Source organism: Cryptomeria japonica, chromosome 5 (genome assembly GCF_030272615.1).
Source record: "Cryptomeria japonica chromosome 5, Sugi_1.0, whole genome shotgun sequence".
Lineage (NCBI taxonomy): Eukaryota > Viridiplantae > Streptophyta > Pinopsida > Cupressales > Cupressaceae > Cryptomeria > Cryptomeria japonica.
In genome coordinates, this window is record NC_081409.1 from 665,131,622 (window position 1) to 665,153,322 (window position 21,701).

A 21,701-nucleotide genomic window follows, 5' to 3' on the forward strand; every position below is an offset into this window, starting at 1 on the left:
TTACTGCCCAGATAGGGCATCATTGGAAACTTAGCATTTTTTACTAGCAATAAGTGTTGAAGTAATTATCCAAGATCTATAATCTGCAACACCAAATAACTTGCACAAGACAAGAGGGAAGCAAAAACAGATGATCCTATTCCACCAAATCAAGAATACAATATGATACAAGATGTAAGAGAGATCTTGCTTATATAGATAAGGAGTGAGATAGGATTAGAAAAGATCATGACATGCATCTTAATCCTATGATATGAGACAAGTAACTAAAACAAATGTTAAATGCCTAGTACTCAAAAAGTAAATAAGATAAGATAAGATCTGATCCAGACAATTAAGCCTTCTAGAAAGATTCCTAGGCCCTAAGAAAACTTAATATGTGAATAGGTCCCTGCTAATGGATTAGCTAGGTACATAACCTTATTCACACCAACACGCTCCTTAACTGTAACATACAAAGGTACAAAATAATGCAAAGATGTAAAAGATGGGTCCTGCCAGCAAGGCTTGATTAGGTACCTATGTACAAACAATCTCTCACAAATGGAGAAAGGGAGAAAAACCTTATGGGAGAAAACTCCGTTAGAAAAAGAGAGAAAAGTAGAAACGTGAAGGAAGGATAGATGAAGACCTCTCAAAGACAACTTCCTTCACCCCAAACATCGATTGCAACCGAGGATAATGAATTGTTGCCAATGGTTTAGTGAAGATGTTTGCAACTTGCTACTTCGTAGGCAAGTATTCAAAACTGAGAACACCATCTTGTATGAGCTACCTGATGAAGTCCATGTGGATCTCAATATGCTTGGTAGGTTGATGGTCCTTAGGGTTGCAAGATATGTGAATAGCACTTTGATTTCCACACCAAAGAGTAGTGGGATGATTAGAAGAAAAGCTAAACTCAGCCATCAACTGACTAAGCCAAGAGCCTCTTGGCTAGCCATGATTGCACCTTGATACTCAGCCTTTGTTGATGATAATGCAATGGTAGATTGCTTCTTGCAAGATGATGCAAAAGGTGTGATTTATATAATTCAAACAAAGTTTGCAAATTATAATTAAATAAGTGGTGCGATTTGTTTATGATTAGTAATTCTTCCTCATAAAGTGCGACGTAGAGAAAAGAATATTAAGTGAAGGGTATGGCTCTTTGATGTAAATATATAAATAATGATTGAACAAAGGTGATATGGTGTGAGTGGTGTGTGTGAATAAAGAAAAGACAGATCGAACACGATAGAAGGAGAGTTACATCAAGATCATTTTGGATTTGAGATTATAGGAAGTAGACTATGAGGAGATTGAGAAAAGTTTTTTTTATATGGCAGATTATATGAGGAGATTGTGAAGAATTTTATGAGAGACCTATGAGAAGATTGTAATCTGATTTGTGGCAGATTTAAGGGTAATATAAGAGCAACATTATAGCTCAAGTTGAGAAAGTGATTATAGCAGATTTAAGAAGGAACTATTGCAAATTGAGAAGAGAGTTTTTATGACAATCTTATAGTCATTCTATAGCGGATTTTGAGAACAAGTTGAAAAGAAGAATTAGAGCATAAGTTAAGAAGAATAGGATCATTCATCATTTGTTAAAAGGTGGAAGTTTGAATGAAGTGTTGTGGCCTCTAACTGAATGAGGGGTTGGTGCCTCTGGTGGGCACTTGCTCATGAATTAGAATGAGGGGTTGGTGCTTTCGGTGGGTTGATACCTACAAATTTGTAAAAGAAGTTTTCTATATATAAGGAAGCCATTTTATCGTGGTTTTCTCTTGTAAGGGTTTCCACTTATATATGCTGTGTTCTACTTGTATCACATAGTAGTTAAATTTCATATGAATGTTTATATAAAATGAATATGCTTTGGGATTAAGTTATGTTCTTTTATTATCAAATTGAAAAAGTAAAAGTTTGAAGTTCAATATTTTTGTGTTCTCAACAGTTGATTTCTTTTTCGGTTTTGTCATTTCATATGGTCTTAAATTATATGTTGGAACTGGACCTTTTGTTCCTATTGAACGATTCCCTTTCAGAGCCATGCATTTTTAAAAATCCTACATTTCTACTTTTTTGTAAGCAGTTAAGATTCTGTTAATTTACAATGTTGTAAATAGGTTAAAAATCATCTTGTGTGTGAGGTTCTCTTGATTGAACAAAATATCAAAACAGGTATTGCTTATCTTATATGCAGTGTCCTAACCTATAAGAGATTGAGCAAGGAAAATGAAAGAGATTAAATGTCATAAAGAAAATAAAGATTCGATGTTTTTTGTTTGTTATTTATGTCATTCTACTATGAGAAACACATTTTTTCTATGATCTTTTCAGTGTTTGACAATCATTTTTGGACATAAGAGACAATAAGCATGGATATAGTGGAATTTCAATTCACTCGAAATCTTCTGTTGCAGGCTTTGGGCACATGTTTTTGCTCTCTATGTGATTACCGGTGCTGCTTGTTTCCTTCTTTATTTTGTAAGTTTTTGGAACCAGTAGTAATAGGTTTATCGCAACTTCTAGTGCTAATTTTTCTTGGTTTTACTTTTATATGATATGTAGTTCATATTGTACAAAATTTGATATCGTTTTCTTAAAGTATACTGCTAACATTCTTCATTGACATGATTTTTCCTGCATATTTTGGGATTCATTGTAAGTCTCCTCTTTCTATAGACGTTTGTAGGATGCTGAATTACTATGAAAGTTTGTTTCTGTTCTCTTAAACGTGTTAAGCAGGAGAAAAGATAAATGCATAGCATTTGCAAAATGAATGGTGGGAAAGTTTTCCTGTGATCACATAAAGTAGACATGGGTACTGAATTTGGATATATAAATGCTGCTGCAAGGAGCAACATTTGTTGATGTACCTGGCATGGAATGAGATAATCATGTTTTCATCAGATGAATAGTGTAATTGTGCTTCTTTTGCAGGAGTACAAACATATTGCTGAACGAAGGCTTGCCGTTTTCAATAATTCTCTTCCTCGGCCTAATCATTTCACCATTCTTGTTCGTGGAATCCCAATATCAGATAAGAATAGCTTGAGTGATACAGTGGAACGTTTCTTCACTCAGTACTATCCTTTAACTTATCACTCACATCAGATGATTTACCGAACTGGCAGGGTGCAGGCACTTATGGTTAGCATTTCTGTCAGGTTCCATGAGCTTTCTGCATAATAGATAATTTCTGCCAAGCAATAGTAATTTTGTTTAAAACATTTACTTGTAAACTTTATAGTTTTTTTGTAAGTTACTTCTTATGGAAATTTCTGGTAACTATGTTGGATCTATCTTTATTTACAATATAAATTTTGCTGAAGAGTACCTTGACAACTTCTTGTCAATCTTGAAAATTATTGTATCAATTAGCTGATCTTTTGAACCGCCAATCAAACCAATAATAAGGCATTTCAATAGTCTGTTTAAATTTAATGAAGTTACTCCTTACTTGTGTCACTTTAACATGTTTGCAGCTTCATTGCTCAACATTGACCATTCACCCACATTAATTACTCTTTTCTATTTTTTATTCAATCCAATTGTTAGAGATTAAATGAAGAATAAGAATTTGGTAAATTATAATCAAGAAATAGGAGTAAACATATATATTATCAATGAGACCACATATATTTCTAGGTTGCAACTCTAATTCTTGATGATCGACAATTATATTCTGAAAATGATCCACATAATACTTCTCATTGGTAGTGGATGGGACTTGCTTATCTGGAGTAATTACTTACAGTTATGTACTGTAAATACCTAAGTTGCCTGTTTAGAGAAGATTATTATATGAATAATTTTTTTTGAAGAAAGAAATTATCTGGTCAGTTAGAAAAGACACATTGAATTACCAAAATAGGTAAATGAGACTGAAGTAAGAGTTCAGGAATAGCGGTCAACATGAGTACCCATATAAGGGAGTGGATCCTCTAGCAGAAGTAAATGTCAATACATCAGATTATTAGACTACAAATGTAGGAAGGTAGATACAATGTATGCTCCCAAACCAAAAACCAAGATTGTATAAAATATAACAGTAGAAAAATGCCGTTGCTACATCTAATGGCAAAAAGAGTTCAAAATTGATTGTACTTGTCTTGGTAAGTAAGAAACAGGAATTCACTTAGTACCTGCCTCAAGGGAAAATGTACGAAGCTCACTGATTTGGGAACTTCCTACTCTAAGTTTGGATGTTGGAAATCATACTTAAATTTTAAAGAGCTTCATTTGCTAAAAATCCATTCAAAGTGGTGACTATAACTGAAGAGAGAATTTCAATTTAATGAATGTCAATGCATAACAATGGTTAATGTAGATCATGAGTATGTTATGCAAAGAGGAGGTAACCCTTCTTCATGAAATTTCATAAGCTAGTTATTGTCTTAATATGACTAGTGAAGATTCAAAGAATAATTTTAGAATTCATTCAGGGTGGGGTAAACAATTAACATTTTTCTACAAAGAGAGTTTGGCTGAAACACAGATTTTTTGAAAGACTCTGCAATTAGGATTTCCGTGGTTAAATTGAAGAGTACTCTGTACACAACTTAGATAGGTCATTTCTAGATAGTTGAGAAAGTTGAGCTAAAACTACTTCCTTTAAATTATGAAGGTCGACATAATTTTTAATAAAATAGTGTTTTCAGCATGTTGTTAAACCTTCAACTTTTGTCTTGGGCATGACAATTGAAGTATTGATGATTTTCATCCCATGCCCTCTCTGCATTGTATTTTAGACATGCAATTGAAGGGAAAATAAGGCAGTTAAATTGAAATCATCTGACACTTCTTTGATTGTATTGGAAAAAATGTTTTCATCGAAAATTGCTTTTTCAAGCGTGGTTAAAGATGTAAAAAGAGTGCATGATAGAAAGGAAATATTTGCAATCTAATTTATTATTTTATGTCTATGATTTATTTTCTTTTGTTTTTACATTATATTCAGAAATTTGGGATCCATGTTTCTATTTAAATAAGGCAAGGAATTGATTATCTTACTTTTAGATCTATCTCTTACATTTGTGTTGTGATATATTATTTCAAGTGAATTACCTCATCATATGTCTAAATAAAGAACTTATGTAATGTAGTATGGTTTGTAAGGATGATGCAGAAAAGATATATAAAAAGATTGTGCATTTCAAATCCCAGAATAATTTTCAAAGACAAGCACATCCAGTTGGCTGTCTAGGTCTTTGTGGTAGAAAGATGGATCCTCTAGATTTGTACACAAAGAAACTTGAGCTTGTTGAGCGAAATGCTAGGCATGGAAATTCCGATCATTTTCAAGAAGCAAAGGTATGCACATTTTCATCGTTTCTAAAAGACAAAAGATACAACATTTTCCTTATCTAGGTCAATATAATTTTATAGGAACAAAATTAGACTATCTGTTTCTCCATAAAAGATAGTAATATTCTTGTTGAAGAGTAAGATCAGTGTAATCTCAATTTATTTGTTTCTTGAACTTTTGAATGGTTTTAGTTCCCAATAATTGTAACAGATGGAGGTTATAAACTTTATTTTCAAAATCCTCAGGGTTCATATTATTGAACTGCAATTTGAATCTTTGTGTTTGTAGTTTTTAAAAGTGTCATACAATACATTTTTGAACCAATATTTTGTTATACTAAGTCATGACCCCCCGATCAGGTCATAAGGAACACAATAACAATATTCACTGCCATATCTGAAATAAATAAATAAACTTAGAAAATTCTCTAAGTGCCTTTATCATGTATGCTTTCTGACTTATGTGCGATGGCTTCCTGTCTAACGTGCCTAGAGCATGTGTGTTTTACATTTCTCATACTTGCAGATATCTTGTGTGTTTTACATTTCTCATACATTTCCCAGCATGTTTATTCCCTATATTTACATTATGTATTATGAGTTTATGAGAAATTTAATACTCTTATCAATCAGGTATTGACTTCTTAAATCATCAGGACCATAATTGACCCCCAAACACAGTCTAGCGAAATAGGTTCTTGGAAAGGAATTACTAATTATTATTTAAGACCACAAGCTTCTCAATGCAATAAGGACCATAAGGGTGAGTTATATAAACACCAATCTCTCTAGCATGCTCATACCAAGGATGGTTCAACTGATATTAACATTTAATTAAGGAAGATCTATGTCAAGGCTGTATATAGCTCTATCTAACAACTTCAAGGCAATGATCCTCTGTCAACACTTCTAAGTGACAATGGGGTATGACAAGCCTTGCTCTGAGTTATAACAATTCTCAGTTATGTTTTGATAGTCAACTAAGATTATTCGTAGTATCCATATGGCCAATCCACGAAAATGATTCTTGATCCATAGAAGCTCCTAAATACACTATAGAGGACCAAGGAATAAGAAGAAATTATACTTAGAAAGTTTAGAACTTGAGAACCTATTGTGATGTAATCACACATCGCCCCATTGCAAATGGGGACCCCATCGTTTTTTTGTTTTTCTTTTAGTTTAAGGTTTTGGTCTTAGGTCTCTAAGTCTCAGAAATGAGTCGAGTTTTATGAAATTTGGAGGAGTCATCAGAGTCAAAAAGTGAAGGAACGGTTGAAAGAATGTTTTAATGCTACAGATGGTTTTAGATAGGTCGAAGGAGTAAAATCGCAATTTCTTGGGGTCAATTTTGACAACTTGCTTCTTCTAGGAAATTTACTTTTTTCTTTTTTCTTTTCTAAATTTAGAAAGTTTTGTTTTTGGCATTTTAGGGCCAATCTAGGAACCTGCTTTTTTGGCCTTCTTTTTTCTAAAAATAGAAAATTGTTTTTTTGAAAGTTGCTTTTGGCTTTTTTTTTGAGGTTTTGGATGGTTTTAGGTTCAAAAGTTGTGTCAAGACAGGAGAATTCATCCATAACAAACCAAGTATGAAATAACTTTCGAATCTAGAGGATAATTTCTAAAAAGCTGATTTTAGATCACAAGAAATTGACTAAGCCGGAAACTTGGTTGGAGAAAAATTCCTTGTTTCCTTAAACAAAATTCCCTGTTTCCATAGAAGAATTCCAAGTTTCCATGGAAAACTTCCTTGAGCACAGGCAAAGTCAGCCGAAGGCAAGTGGAAAACTTCCTCATCCATGTTGAAGTCTGCCCAAGAAGGGGTAATAAAGGTGATTAAGCATAGGTGCTTGGAAGAAGAAAGGTTGAAAATTTTGGTTATGTATAACTAATTCCTAATCGAACGTCAAGTCTGCCCTACCTCATGGTGAATCTTCCTTGCACACTTGCAAAGTCCGCCCATGCCATGGTCAAAAGTTCCTTGGCTAGCATCAAAGTCCGCCTAGGCAAAAAATTCAAAAAATCCAAAATTTTTTTTTTCCCTAAGCCATCACAAAGTCTGCCCTTGGTGGACAAGGATGAAGTTTGAACAAAGAAATTCGCTTAACAAGGAAAGATGAAAGTAAAAAATAAAGCACAATTTGTCTAAGTGTTGGATCAAATAAAAAAAAGGAAATAAAGCAAAAATGGTTTCTAGAAGGAAGCAAAGAGGGAAAATTGCAATAAGTTTTAAAACACAAACAATAAAAATGAGGAAAGTTCAAATTGGAAGCCTAATTGTGACTAAGTTCATTGCCTTCAAAAATTCATTTGAACAAAAAAAATAGTGTAAGGAAAAATTTGAATTCTCTATAAGTATAGGCCTTGGCAACTTCACTATTCACACTTTTCTGTCGTTCTTGTGAAGTTCAAACTTTCCAAGGCATCTTTCCATGTTATTTTAGGCGATTTAGGGGTGTAATTGTAGGTTTCAAAAAGTTCTAAGGAGAATTCAAGGCATTCGAAGGTTGATCATTAGCATTTTCTGAGATTATTCTCCATTCCTTGTAGGTCTGAAGCAATTCAAGGGCAAAAGTCTGAGATTTTGGCCTCCAAATTCCCTTCTTTATTTCTAAATTCTGGTTATCAGACCAATACATGGCTTCTCCATATCAAATTTTCGGATACCATCCATGGAGTAGGGCTGCTTTTGTGTCTTAAAGGCAGAATTCCTTGAAATCGGACTTTGTTTTATAATTTTTAGGCCTTTTTAAGGTTGATTTTAAGTTTTAGAATCCTTCTTCAAGTCTAATCTAACTAAATTTCAAGATTTTCATAGTTTTCTGAGTCTGATTTTGATTTCCAGAATCCTTTTGAATTCTGATTTTTCAATTCGAAGTTCAGATTGGACTCTGTCCCATAATTTTCATGATTTTCTGAGTCTGATTTCAAGTTTCCAGAATGATTATGAGTCTCATGTTCACTTCTAAATTCATAATCAGCCATAAATCTCACAAATTTCATAAATACTAAGTTGTTCTAACTCTGATTTTTGTTTCTCAAACTTTACGTAGTCTGATTTCAAGAATTTGAACAGAAAACCAGAGTTTTCTTTCAAAAGTTGTCAAGATAACATCAAGCTTATTTTGTTTAACTTAGAAGGTTTTCATTGTTTCAAGTACTTGATGTCAACTCAAGGAAGAGACTTCCAGGAAGGTGCCAATGAAACAAGGAATCAGTCGAAAAGATGATGGAAGAACAACATTCATGCTTCAAGCGAGAATCTAAGGACAAATGGGACAAAGAAGGACTCACACTTCATCAAGACATTCAAGAAGATTAAGTCATCCAAGGATGAAAGACTCTACATCGACCTTCCAAGTCCAAGGCAGGGAATGACAGAAGAGTTAATCATTTCAGAGTATGCTTTATCACATGATGCAATTGGAACAATGTTGAGTATCAAGAGATATTGCCTAAGGTATCAACACTTATTCATGATGAGGAATCAAATTCCAAGGCAAGCTGAGGTGGCATCCCATTCCTCAATCAGCGAATCCAAGGGTTCCAAGTTAGACATGTTCAGGTGCAATGAACCAGATTCAATAGTGGCTCCCATTTTCTCATTGGTTATTCAAAGTGTTGTAATTTTTTCATTGGCCAAAAAGAGTTTTTTTTGCAAATAACCCTAATTACGGTTTTATCTATTAATCTTGGCTGTTGATCTTGGATCAATCTAGGCCATTGCTTTGTAATTGGGTGCCTATATAAAACCTCCTCTCATTTGTAAAGAGAGAATTTTGAGAAATTGTTGTAATAATACTTCTTAAGTGCTAAGACATAATTCATTGTTCAATTTTGCAAGTTAGCATGGTTTCTTGGTTCCCCATAGAATAGATTTCATTTTCAAGTTGTTAGATTGAATGGAGGATTTGATAGAGTTGCTTAATGTGGAATGGATGTGTTCATACTTTTGATAATTGGATGATTTTCAGCTATCGTGCAAAGTTAGCCTGAACCAGTAAATGGAATTTAACTTCTATTGCTTTATTCATTGTTCAAGATGTTCGTGAGTATGAGTGATATGAAAATATTTTGATTTTCTTAGAAGATTGCACCGTACTTGTGTATTTGTTGAATTTGGCGAAGCAAGAATTGGTTTTAAATTCCAATTTTGCAATTTTCGTCTCTAGAGTTCATAGGATTAGCTTAAGATTAGAAGTAGCTTCCTAAACTCTCATCCCTTTTGCCTTTTTTTTCCAAGTCTGGATAGAAGTAGGATTGAAAAGAAATTTTGCAGAATCATTTCAAAAAAGAAGAAAGTTACAAATGTCAGCAATTAGCAGAGTCCTTTGATCGATTCACTCAAACAATTACGTAAGTCCCCCTTGAGATTACCAGCATATCACAACGAACCAATTGAGACTATCCGCATGAATCTAGAACCTTGGAGTCGTCTTTGTGATCACAAAGCCCATTTGTTTAGCATATAGAAGATTTTAATTAAGAGAGAATAGGATATCTCTAGGTATTTTATTCTGAGTTGCGCATGCATAAAAAAAACACCAACAAAACCTTTGCTCACAATAAGAACACATGCAAAGCAAACAATTTGTCTTTTTAAGGCCAAAATCTAATACCCTACATATAAATAAGAAGAAATTTGGAAACTTTATAATTGAACTAATTATTGAATATGAGGACAATAAAAAAGAAACTAAAAAGGAATATAAATCCATTTTCTTTAAAAAAGAATATCACAAATAAGATCCTAAAATTGTGATAGTCTTCTAATCCTTATCTTAATATATAGGACCTCACCTTAACATTAAGGGATATCTACAATGTGGTGCCAAATTTGGAATAACCTGATCGGTTCTTTACATCTACCAAGTGATGCAAAATAAGGGTAAAAGAAGCTTACAAAACTCACCATTTACAAAGTAATGCAAAGAAAGAGTAAGAAATTTACAAACCATGCCAACTCTAGACTCCGTTGTTATAAGTAATTTGAATCCTAGACTCACAACACATACTCTCTCACAAGCAAAAGGTTAAAGAACTAAGAAACTACTACCAAGCCAAGCAAACTAAAAAAAATGACTACCCTAAAAAACACAAAAAGTGGGGATTCCCATTTGCAATGGGGTGATGTGTGAAAATGTCACAACAAGTTCTTCAACCACTGTTGGTACACATAGTGGAGGAGGTTGGTTAGACTATTAAACTACAATTGTGGATCTAATCCACAAATAGATGGTTTGACAAAGGTTCTTAATACGAGTTTGGGAAACCTCTAAAGAATTTTGGTGGGGTATTGACCAACGTAATGGGATACCATGTTGGTGCAAGATGAATTGTGCTCAATAACTTAGCGAATCAATCTATAGGTAAGACCTTTTTTCTAGATTGTTTGTGAGACATTTCCCAAAGGTGTTTCAAAATTGTTGAAGTCCCTCGATGGAGAAAACAATAGTGTAGATATAGAAGCCTTTACATGACACATGAAGAAGGTGTGTGCACATGTAAAGTAGTTGGAGAGAAGCAACATTTAATATAAGGCAAGTTTGGATGAGCACAACAGAGAGAAGTCTTATTTGTAGGGTGAGCTAGTCATGTCACACTTGAGGAAAGAAAAATTCCCAAGATAACATATAACAGGTTGAAGTTGAAGAAGATCAACCCTTGCAAAGTGATGCATAGGATTTTTGAGAATGCTCATGTGATTGAATTACTAATAGTTTTACTTTTGAATGCCTTGTAGGTATTCCATGTTGTCAATCTATATGAGTTTCATGAAGTTGATGGGATAGAGAAGAGTATAATTTCACCGCAAAGGACTAGATTGGAGGTAGTTGGTTTGTGATAGGTTGAGAGATGAGATAGAGTAGATTTTTATTGAGTGCTTGAGTAGGAGAACCAGCGAGGAGAATTACAAGGAATATCTAGTTTGATGGAAGGGAAGGGGACCATAGGATGATATATTGATTTCTAAAGATGAAGTTGGTTGGTTGGGGTGGTCGCCTCGTCAGGCTTTCACTTGGAGGTGGAGCTGACAAAGCATTTAGAAGCTTTGAAGGCAATTTCTAAGTTGTAAAGAGCTTTTCGCTTGTTTGGGTGTGACTTTATGGGGGTTACTAAAAACAGGTTTTGGTAACTATGGTGATTGAAAGGCAAGTTTCAACATTCATTTGAAGATTCCCATTTTCAGATTTTTGAGAAGTTTTGTCTTTGAAGAGATGGCAGATTAGTAGATGATGAAATATGATTATGGATAGATTTTAGGCTTAGGATATGAAGCTATTTTGAATCTTGTTGTAGGTTGAAGGTTTAAGAAGCCATTTTTGTAGTAGGATCATAGTTCCTAGACTCGGACTCGGCTCTGACTCGGCAAGGCTGACTCGACTCGTGACTCGGCTCGTACTCGGCAATGACTCGGCAACGACTCGGCAAAATAAGAAAACCCTTGAAATTTAGAGATTTTTAACTATTTAAAACTTGTTTCATACACCCATTATTGAATTAAGCTTAAAGACACTATAACATCATCAAATAGAAGCTAATTTGATCACATACATAAACATACATCCATCACATGCGTAGAAATGTAAATTGTAGCTGAAGGAATTAGAAAACATAGATATATAGAGTTATAAATGTTGTCCAATGTATAATATAAAATCCATGACTACAAATGTTCCCAAACATATATCTAACTGTAAAGTGTAAAAAAAAACAAGTCTATGGCTCAGGCTCTAGCTCAGCCTCGTTTATCTGCCTCCTACAAAGGCGTCTAAGGTAGGTCCTGGATGACTGAGTAGCCATAGTCTCTGCCTGTGATGTGCCAGTCTGAGTAGCCATAGGTGTTGTGCCTGATCGTGCTCTATCCTCCTCCTCTGCCATAGCCGCAGCCTCAGCCTCTCTGTCTGCCTGGTCAACCCACTCAAGGTCCTCATCAGTGAAGACTGGATCGGTGGACTCAGTGAGCCAATCGGACTCGGGGTCGACTTCCTCTAGAGTGATCGGAGAGGAGTCATCGTCCAAAATCTGTCTGGTCTTGAGACGGAGGTTGTAATGAACAAAGACTAGATCATTCAACCTCTCCACAGACAATCTATTTCGCCTCTTCGAGTGGATGTGCTCGAACATGCTCCAGTTGCGCTCACATCCAGAAGCGCTGCACGGCTGGCTCAATATGCAGATGGCAATTTTTTGAAGGTTTGGGGTTGAAGGCCCAAACATTTGCCACCATCTATCTGAGATAAGGAAAAGAAAAAAACATTAGTCTCATTTCCAACTTTAAAGGTAGATTATAAAATGAAAAATTAAAATGCATGTCATAAACTTTAGAATTTTCTACCTGGCTGCAATTTTGTCCGACCTTCTTTACACAATTGGCTGGCAAAGATTGCCCCTGATGCATTATTAAATGCATCCATCTCAAGAAGTGTAGCTGTGGTATCAGTGACCATCCGTTGTACTACTGAATATAGCCCACTAAGAACCTCCTCATCTGCTTTGAAATCAGCACGGAAACGAAATGATGGATTGAGGTAATAAGCTGCTGCATGGATGGGCCTATGAAGTTGGTTATGCCATCTTCTATCAATTATGTCCCAAATGGGCCTATACTTATCCTCAACTCCAGCATATATGGATCTAATGGCCTCCTTGGCCCTATCCATGCCCTCATATATGTAGCCCATAGCGGGCTTCTCCCCATCAACAACTCGTAGGAGAACTACTAGGGGCTCAGTGACCTGCAAATAATGTTAAACAAAAATAGTTAACTCACAAGTGTGCATGAAAATAAGAAAAATTGCAAAGTTGCACAATACAAACAAAACAAAAATATGCATGTAATATTATAAATTTATAAAATTACCTGCATGATCTCTGCACAAGGGATCCAAAAACCTAGCTCATCAAAAATGCAATCTACTACATCCATCCCTGCAGTGGTTGTAGCATAGGATGAGGAAGTCCACTCCTCACCAACAAACATGCGCCTCAAAGATGCCTTTGATTTTAACAAGGATTTCAATGTGAGGAAATTTGAGGCAAATCTCGTTATACCAGGACGAGCCAACTCCCTTTCCCCCGTGTATTGCCTCATAATGCTAAGGACCAATGCATGATTGTAAATAAATTTGCATATATTCTTGGCCCTTTCAACACATTCTTTCACCCATCCAAGCTTACCTATATCCTCCAGCATGAGGTCAAGGCAATGGGCTGCACATGGAGACCAAAAGATTTTTGGGTGCCTCTCCATCAAAAGTTTTCCTGCAACAATTTTAAATTAGTTAAAGAATTAGATGTGATAACTTATAAGTATCAAGAAATTTTACCATTAATATTTAAAAGTTAAAAACTTAAAAGTTTAAAAGTTAAAACTTAAAACTTAAAAGAAAACTTTTAAAGTTTACCTGCAGCAACATAACTTGCTGCATTATCCGTCACCACTTGCACCACATTTTCTTCCCCCACCTCATCTATAACTTCCTCAATGGCCTCACATAAGTATGCCGCATTTTTGACATGTGAGGAAGCATCGATGGACTTCAAAAACATGGTGGATCCTGAAAATAAAACAAATTAATTATCAATAAATTAGAATGTAAATTATTCAATTTCAATCACAATGCATATAGAGAAGTAAAATGATCAATCACCTCCGCTGGAAACAAGAAAATTTAGGAGTGTTCTATTCCTCCTATCAGTCCAACCATCTGTCATGATGGTGCAACCCTTCTGGCTCCAAGATTGGCGGTGGTCTTCTAGGTCAACTTTCATATCTTCCACCATTTCCAACAAGAGAGGGCCACTCAACTCAGTATCATTGGGGGCTTTAAACCCCGGCCCACAAATGGTTACTGCATCAATCATGCCTTGCCAATAAGAAGACCTGTCACAAATTGAAATAGATTAAATAAGAAAAGTTCAATTTCAATTTCAACTTTCAAATTCAAACCATAAAATTTTAAATTTTAATTTAAAACAATCAAATAAAAAAGTACCTGGCTGCAATAAATGGAATGTTGCAGAAGTACCAAAACTTGCAAATTGCTTTTCTTACTGCATCATGGACCTCCTTGTTCCAAGACATGCTCTCAAGCGAGGGCTGTGCGCCAGGAGTAGTGCGTGGTACAAAAAAATTGTCTATCTTAGATTTTCGCACTCTAGGACCAAAAGTGTGACTAGGAGTAGGAATAGAAGTACTGGCACTAGCAGAAGCACTAGGATGAAAGGGAGGCATAGAAGAACCCTCTCCAACACAACCTACGGATGCAGCTGTGGATGCGGAGCCAGATGCGGATATGGGTGGAGGGGAACCAATATGACATAACTCCTCTCTTTGTCTTTTTTTTGTTTGCTTATGTATTTCAAAGTTTTCTAATAAGACGTAACAAAAACGGATTGCTTCAGGAGTTGCCTTGTCACAAGGCTCAGTATCATGACCACGTATGCCAGCAATATGATATTTTAATCTATTTATCCCCCCATGGTTAATTTCCTTACAAAACATACACTTGGTTTGATTTCTTTGTCTACCAGGAAATTCTTCAGTGTATTTCCATGCCTCATCTTTTTGACCATGTTTCCTAGGTGGAGGATTAGGATGAGCCATTAGGAAAAAAAATTGTTTTCAAAACGTGAGGGCTGCTGCAATAAGACAATTTTACAAATCACCATTTAAGCATTGTGTTTGACAAAGTTTTAAATTTAAAATTGTAAACTAATTAAAAAAAATCAGCAAAGACTAATTTGTGCATTGTGTTTTTTCTTGAAAATTTTCAAATTTCAAAGAAAGAAATTAACAATTCAAAAAAATCAGCAAACCCTAGGTTTTTTTTAGAAAAAATTATAAATACATGTATACAATTTTTTCAAAAAAAAAAGTCTAGGGTTTGCTATGCTATTGTTCTATTTATGTCATTGTGATTGAATCATTGAAGTATGCAAGCAGCAATATAGATTTGGAAAGCTGAAGTTTAAAAAAAAATAACAAAAAAATGAAAAAATCCATAAATATAGAAAAAAAACCAACATAATCAACAAAAATTAACACTTACCTCTTTCAAATTTGTTGACAAGTGTTTGAAATGAGCTCCTTGATGCTCTCAATGCAACTGTAGTGCTGCCCCAATGTGATTTGTGCTAGCTTTTCCCCTCTTCCTGTCTGCTGGTTGCACAACTATGGTTTTCTTTTTTCCTCTCTTCCTCTCTTTTTTCCTCTCTTCCACTCATAAAACTAAATGGCAATCCCTTTTAGGGTTATAACAAAGGCAAATGGCACAAAACATAATAAAATTGTGTTGTGTTTTTTTTAATTTTGCGTCCACTTTTTGCAAGCAGCGCCGGTCGGGTCACGACCCTCGGACTTGGCGAGTCAGAGGGTGACTCGCTGACTCGGCGAGTCAGGCGAGTCATACCCTGTGACTCGTCCGGGCCCGGGTCAGGGTCGCCGTGACCCGGCAGAGGTCACCCGGCCCGCTAACTCGCGCGACTCATGTGACTCGCCGCGAGTCTCGGAACTCTGAGTAGGATACATGAGGGGAGGAAGTGTTTTGGCTTGTAATTTCTTCTAGTTATTGTGACTGGTTTTATCAGTTTTGTATCAGACTTTGGAGTGTTATTTAAAGCCTATAAGGCTTCCATGCAATGCATTTGCAGATTTACTATGTAATTTGTTCATTTCCTAAACATTTGGATAAGATTAATGAGAAGTGGTTTGCTAATTTTCTGCATTTACTTGCATATTTGAGTTGCATTTTGTATGTGTTTTGGGTTAGGAGAATACCCATGTCAGATTTGATGTCAAACCTTTAAATAATTTGCAACTTAAATTTTGAACACTTTGCGCATAATTCTGTTATTTGGGGGTGTATTTAGGAGCATCTTAGGAATTGGGCAATCTTGTATTACTAAAAATATTTTTTTAATGTTTTTGTTTGTTTTGCAAGTTTCTAACATTATTCTGGAAATCTAAGTTGCCGAATCGGGTATGGGTACGGGAACGGGTATGTGAGTACAATTGTTTTGGGGGTTGGGTACGTTTTTGGTACATTTATTGTATGTATGTATATATATGTAGCTAAACAAAACCATTACAAATTTCAAATTTTGAAACATAACATAGTAATTAAAATTCAATTTTCAATATCAAAAAGATCAAACTAGAATATTATGATAGATAAGTTCTGAGCTCACTAATCGGCACTGTAGGTCTTAAGAATATCAAAAAGACCAAACTAGAATCATTAAATATTGCAGAAACATTTTGGCATCTAAAACATGAACCCTAGATGTACCCATTGAAGATTTGTTTCAGATTCCGATTCCAGTATGTTTCGTACTTGGAATCGCCCAGAAAACCCCATGATTCAGCAACTTAGTCAAGAATTTATTTCCTAAACATACTTTGTTTCTAGAGCACCAAAAGACATCCAAGATCATCATAATTTGGTTCTAAAATGAAACTTACCAAATATGACACATTGAGCCATGCAGCAAACATACAATTTTGTGTCAATATTTGAATTAATTCCCAAGCTTATTAGGGAGGTTGTTTACTGCTACAACTGATAAATTAAATACAGGAAATAATAATGCTCTTGGCAATGCATACTAGACACGACAGTAAAATATATCTTTATTTGGGCATGCAATTATTACAAAGAAGAGACCAGAGATGGCCGACCAAGGATTACAATAGACCCGACTATACCGTACTACCTTCCTTGGAGGTACACAACATATTTAAAGAGCCCGATGGTTGCCGAGAGGTACACAACCATCAACCAACTGACACATAACTACCTGAGAGTGACAACCCACCTAACCAAAAATAACAATATGCATATTATGCCAACTACATTATCCCCCCCAAAAGAAAAAGTTGTCTTCCAGACGACAAGTAAACATCAAATAATATGTGGAAAGAATAATGACAAGACTGTAGACAAAGACTTTTACTGGACAACCCGAGCATGTAATGGACCTACCAAATCAAATGGGGGTTTGGGGGCAATGCCCCCAACGAGGTCAAGGGGTATAGTCCCTTGCAGGGGTTAGGGGGCAGCCCTCCCAACGGGGTCAAGGGGCAATGCTCCTTGTGGGGTCAAAGAGCGACAGCCCTCGTGGGGTCCCGAGGCAGCACCCCCGTCGCCAACACCAAATTTAGACTTTCAAAACCACACGAAACTCCATGACGTGGATCAACTTTCTTCTTTTTTAAGATGTCAGGAACAAGGCCAATGAAGTTAAAATTCTGATCAAGTCGTATTCTCCCTTACAGGTATTCTGTTCTCTGACTTGTTCTCCTTCCATATTGGCTTATCCTCCCTGCGTACGAACTTGTTCTTACGTACAAGCTTGTGCGGCTTGAGACTCCATTCATCCAACTCAAGACTTCCACTATACGATCCAATACTTTAGTTGTACAACTCAAGAACTCTCCCGTACGATGCAACACTTCCTCTATACGGTGCAACTCTTCTTCCGTACGACCTAGCAACTCCTCCATATGGCACAACTCTTCCTCCGTACAACCCAACAATGCATCTGTACGGTTCAACTCTTTTGCTCGGTTTGCAAATTGCTTCATATTGGTTGTACGGATTCCTCTTTTGCACGGTCCTCTCTGCCTTGTATGCCCTCTTTATTTACTTGTACAACTGACTTTTCAATACAACTTCCTTTCTCCCATACAGATTTGTTGATTTTTGTACGGTGCCCTTGTTTGTAGAACCATACAACGTACGACCTAGACCATACAGATCATCACTGGACACTTTTCCCCGTATGACATACGAGAGTGCGGTCGATGTGGATGTCTTTGTGTCTCGGACAACATGAATTGTGCAAAACTTCGTATGGATCCCTCCTAGATGTTGTTCAATTCCAACTTTGTCGTGCACGGTATTTTCGGTATGGTGATCCCACACGCACAGGACTTTGGATTTCCCATATAGTAACTCTTTAGAACTTGTCGTACGGCTACTGCCTGTACATCTTTGCTTGTCCGTACGTTTGAACTCTCCAACCTTTGTAAATATGCTTCTTCTTCGCACTTCTACTTCCAATAAAGAAAATTGACTTTGGATCAAATTATGAGAGCCTCCCTCCAACATCTTTTTTCTTCCATCTCCATATTGTCAGATGTATCATCCATAATGTTGCATGCTTTGATCAGCTGCTCTTCACAAAGAGTTGTAGCTTCAAGGAAATTACATGTTGGTGAAAATACCTCATAGTCGTCCATTTGCCAATGGAATAGTCCATTCAAGGAACTCGTCTCATCTTCAAAGCAATCTTCCAGTTCTAGCACCCCTTTGTGGTTAGGTTCCATGCCTTTCCTTCCTTCGTCCATACCAAACTCTCCATCTTAGACTTTGAGTCGGAGGATGCTAGTTCTTCACTCACCGCCTGGTTCCTCAAGTCAATCACATACTTATGCCCTTTACTTTTAATGGAGAGTGTGTTCTTCTTCCAGTTATGATTTGCCTTCGCCATGATCAACCAACCTCTTCCGAGGAGGGCATCATAGGCCTTTTTCTCTAGTGGAATGACGATGAAGTCGAGGAAGAAATGTTGGGTGACGATAACAACCTTTTGTGCCATAAGTGTTCTCAAGGGTTTGATACCATGTTGGTCGGCACCTACAAGCTGGAATGTTGGTGGCCAAAAAGTTGGTTTGCCTAGACCTCTCCATGTTTCTTCTGGCAATACATTTACTCCAAAGCCACCGTCCACGATGGTATTGGTCAGTTTTCGTCCCATGATCTCCATTTCTAGTACATCTGGCTCCCGACCAATACTCACAGTGACTCACAGTGAGCATCATGGGGTCCGCGACCGATGTGCCAGATGGTTTTGCCTCCGATTGGTCCATGGTAGATGTGCTAGGTGATTTTGCCGCCGTCTCGTGGCATTCTTGGCTAATGATATTGTCACCAACTACATTTGTGAGGGCCATTTTCAATTGTGGCATAGTTTGCAGAAGGTCAGATACGCGTATTGGTACAGTAGCTTGCAATATTTGTTTTATGATAGTTTGCTTTGGACGGTTGGTGTCTTCATGGTCACTTGGTCTACACCATTTGCACAATAATTGTACATTGTCTTTCTTGTTCTGGCAATCTCTCACAAAGTGTTGCCATTCACTACATTGTCGACACTGTATGATAGGACATCCTCTGGAGTCGTATTGTATTTGGTTTTGCCCTCGTTGATTTCCATAACCACTTTGTGATACATTCTGTGATTTCAATGGGTTGGACTCTCCCTATGTGAAGAGTACTTGTGTACTTCTCATTTTCAAATTGTATGGGCACTCCTTGATTATATGCCCCAGCACTTGGCAAATCTCACAAAACATATTTCTAGGACAATTACCTTTTGTGTGCCCTTCACTTTTGCACTCAGTACACCATAGATCATTACCTTTTTTGCTAGTTCCTTTCTCAGCTTTCAATTCTTTTATCATTCTCAACATATCCCGTTGAAGGGCTCCTATGGTTTTGGATTCTTTGTCACTGCTACCTCCGGTGCTCTCATTATCGTCGATCTTCCTCTTCTCTTGAGAGGAGGTTTTGTTTTCACTCTCGATGTCCATCGCCCATTTGTAAGCATTGGCGTATGAGGACGGAGGCACTACTTTCATCTTCTTGCATAGTGAGGGTATCAATCCCTCCGTGAACCACCTCTTCAACCCGTCGGCTGACTGGTTTTCCATTTTGTTCAATAGTTCTTTAAGCCTACAGTTATAAACACGTACATTCTCATTTTTCCTTTGCTTGGTATTATAGATTTCGGCCACGATCTTGTTGTCATCCCTCAGAAGTTCGAATTCCTCCTAGAACGCCTTTTTAGATCACTCCATTTGGTCTTATTTTGGGCGTCGAGGTCGGTATACCAATCAATGGTGATCCTCGAAGGGTGGCGGGAAATGCCTTCAGCCAGTAGTCCTTTTCATCTTGGCCACTCACCTCCCATATTGTTATACATGTCCTACAATGTCGTACAGGGTCCTCTGATCCATCCCTTGTGAACTTCGGCAATTTCTGCTTATCCTGGGTGTTCACCATTATTTTCACTCAGAAGATATTGTGTGTATTCGCCTTGTGTGGTGGACTTGGGTGGACTGTTTCAACCGCTATGTTCCGATGCATTCCCTACACTCTCAGCCTTGCAGGCGTCCTCTACATGTCCACCTTCATCGTCCCCAATACTTCGGTGGACTGTTCCAATCGCTACGCTCCAGTGCTTTCCTTGCACTCTTAGACATGCGCACATCCTCTACACGTCCACCTCCAACGTCCCAACACTCTAAGTACTTCCAGGCTTTGACTCGTCTCTGTGCTCCCTCCGGCCGAGGGTCGGCGGATTACCTAATCACTTGGTCTTGACCACCCTGTGGCCTCTTCTCACCTTTAATGGGGTCTACGGACATGAATCAGTCAAGGGTGACCCGATTTCTTTTAAGGCAACAGTGCCAAAATGTTTACCACTACAACTGATAAATTAAATACAAGAAATAATAATGCACATGACAATGCATACCAGACATGGCAGTAAAATATATCTTTATTCACGCATGCAATTATTACAAAGAAGAGACCAGAGATGGTTGGCCAAGGATTACAATAGACCCGACTATACCGTACTACCGTCCTTGGCGGTACACAACCATCAACCAATCGACACATAACTACCTGAGAATGACAACCCACTTAACCAAAAATAACAATATGCATGTTATGCCAACTACAAAGGTTAATGATAGAACCACATCAATTTTAAATTCATATATCTTACTGCATACCACACTTGTCCTAAATAGGCCCTCTAGCCCTTGTATATGTCTTATGTGCACAGGCATCTTGCCACCTTGTAGTTGGTGAACTACATCCTAATTGCTTGTGCTCACTATGTAGACTTTATTCATCATCATTTGGAGGAAAAGAATGAGACCATAGGGAGGATAGATTTGAAAAATCTGTTTTTAGTCTTAAAATTGTCGTAATGGGCATATGGCCTGTGAGCTTATAATATTCTGGCAAGCATTATTATTTTTGAACTTTGTGCTGACCTGTTGTGTGAGAACATGTATTGCTGCATGGATACCCAATTGGTTGAGTTTTGTAATGAATTGTTAGGTTAGAGTAATTGATAATTATATGATTTGCACCATCTCACGTCTTTTAAATCTTTTTTGTTATGAAGTGAAATTTGACTATGCCACTATTGAACATTTTATTAAGGATATGATTTGAAAGGTTTGCTTTTAAATGATATTTGCAAGTTATGATAGAACACAGGTCTTTGAAATTTGATGCTGAAGTATTTTTTTCCGTTTAAAATTTTATGATTTGTCTCCTCTAAATATCCATCCAATAATATGCTTATAGATATTTTAA

At 36.7% G+C, this 21,701-nt stretch overlaps 2 protein-coding genes across 4 annotated transcripts in view; one reads left to right on the forward strand and one right to left on the reverse strand.

The window, feature by feature from the left end:
- LOC131074988 (CSC1-like protein RXW8) overlaps window positions 1-21,701 on the forward strand; it is a 165,110-nt gene that overhangs the window by 110,192 nt on the left and 33,217 nt on the right. For all 3 annotated transcript variants that reach the window (XM_058011741.2, XM_058011743.2, XM_058011742.2), the window contains exons 4-6: window positions 2,412-2,475; window positions 2,932-3,141; window positions 5,110-5,304. In XM_058011741.2, coding sequence (XP_057867724.2) covers window positions 2,412-2,475; window positions 2,932-3,141; window positions 5,110-5,304 — 469 coding nt within the window. The remainder of the gene's footprint in view (window positions 1-2,411; window positions 2,476-2,931; window positions 3,142-5,109; window positions 5,305-21,701) is intronic.
- LOC131876377 (uncharacterized) lies at window positions 11,715-12,765 on the reverse strand. Its single transcript, XM_059221580.1, has 2 exons — window positions 12,638-12,765; window positions 11,715-12,533 (listed from the first exon to the last, which is right to left on the reverse strand). The coding sequence occupies exons 1-2, from the start codon at window positions 12,747-12,749 to the stop codon at window positions 12,019-12,021; spliced, it is 627 nt and encodes a 208-aa protein (XP_059077563.1). The 5' UTR covers window positions 12,750-12,765; the 3' UTR covers window positions 11,715-12,018.

Coding starts and splice junctions, on each gene's coding strand:
- LOC131876377 (XM_059221580.1), bottom strand. CDS start 12,749: ATGGTCACTGATACCACAGCTACACTTCTTGAGATGGATGCATTTAAT. Junction 12,534..12,637: donor TCGGACAAAATTGCAGCCAG/GTAGAAAATTCT, acceptor TCCTTATCTCAG/ATAGATGGTGGCAAATGTTT.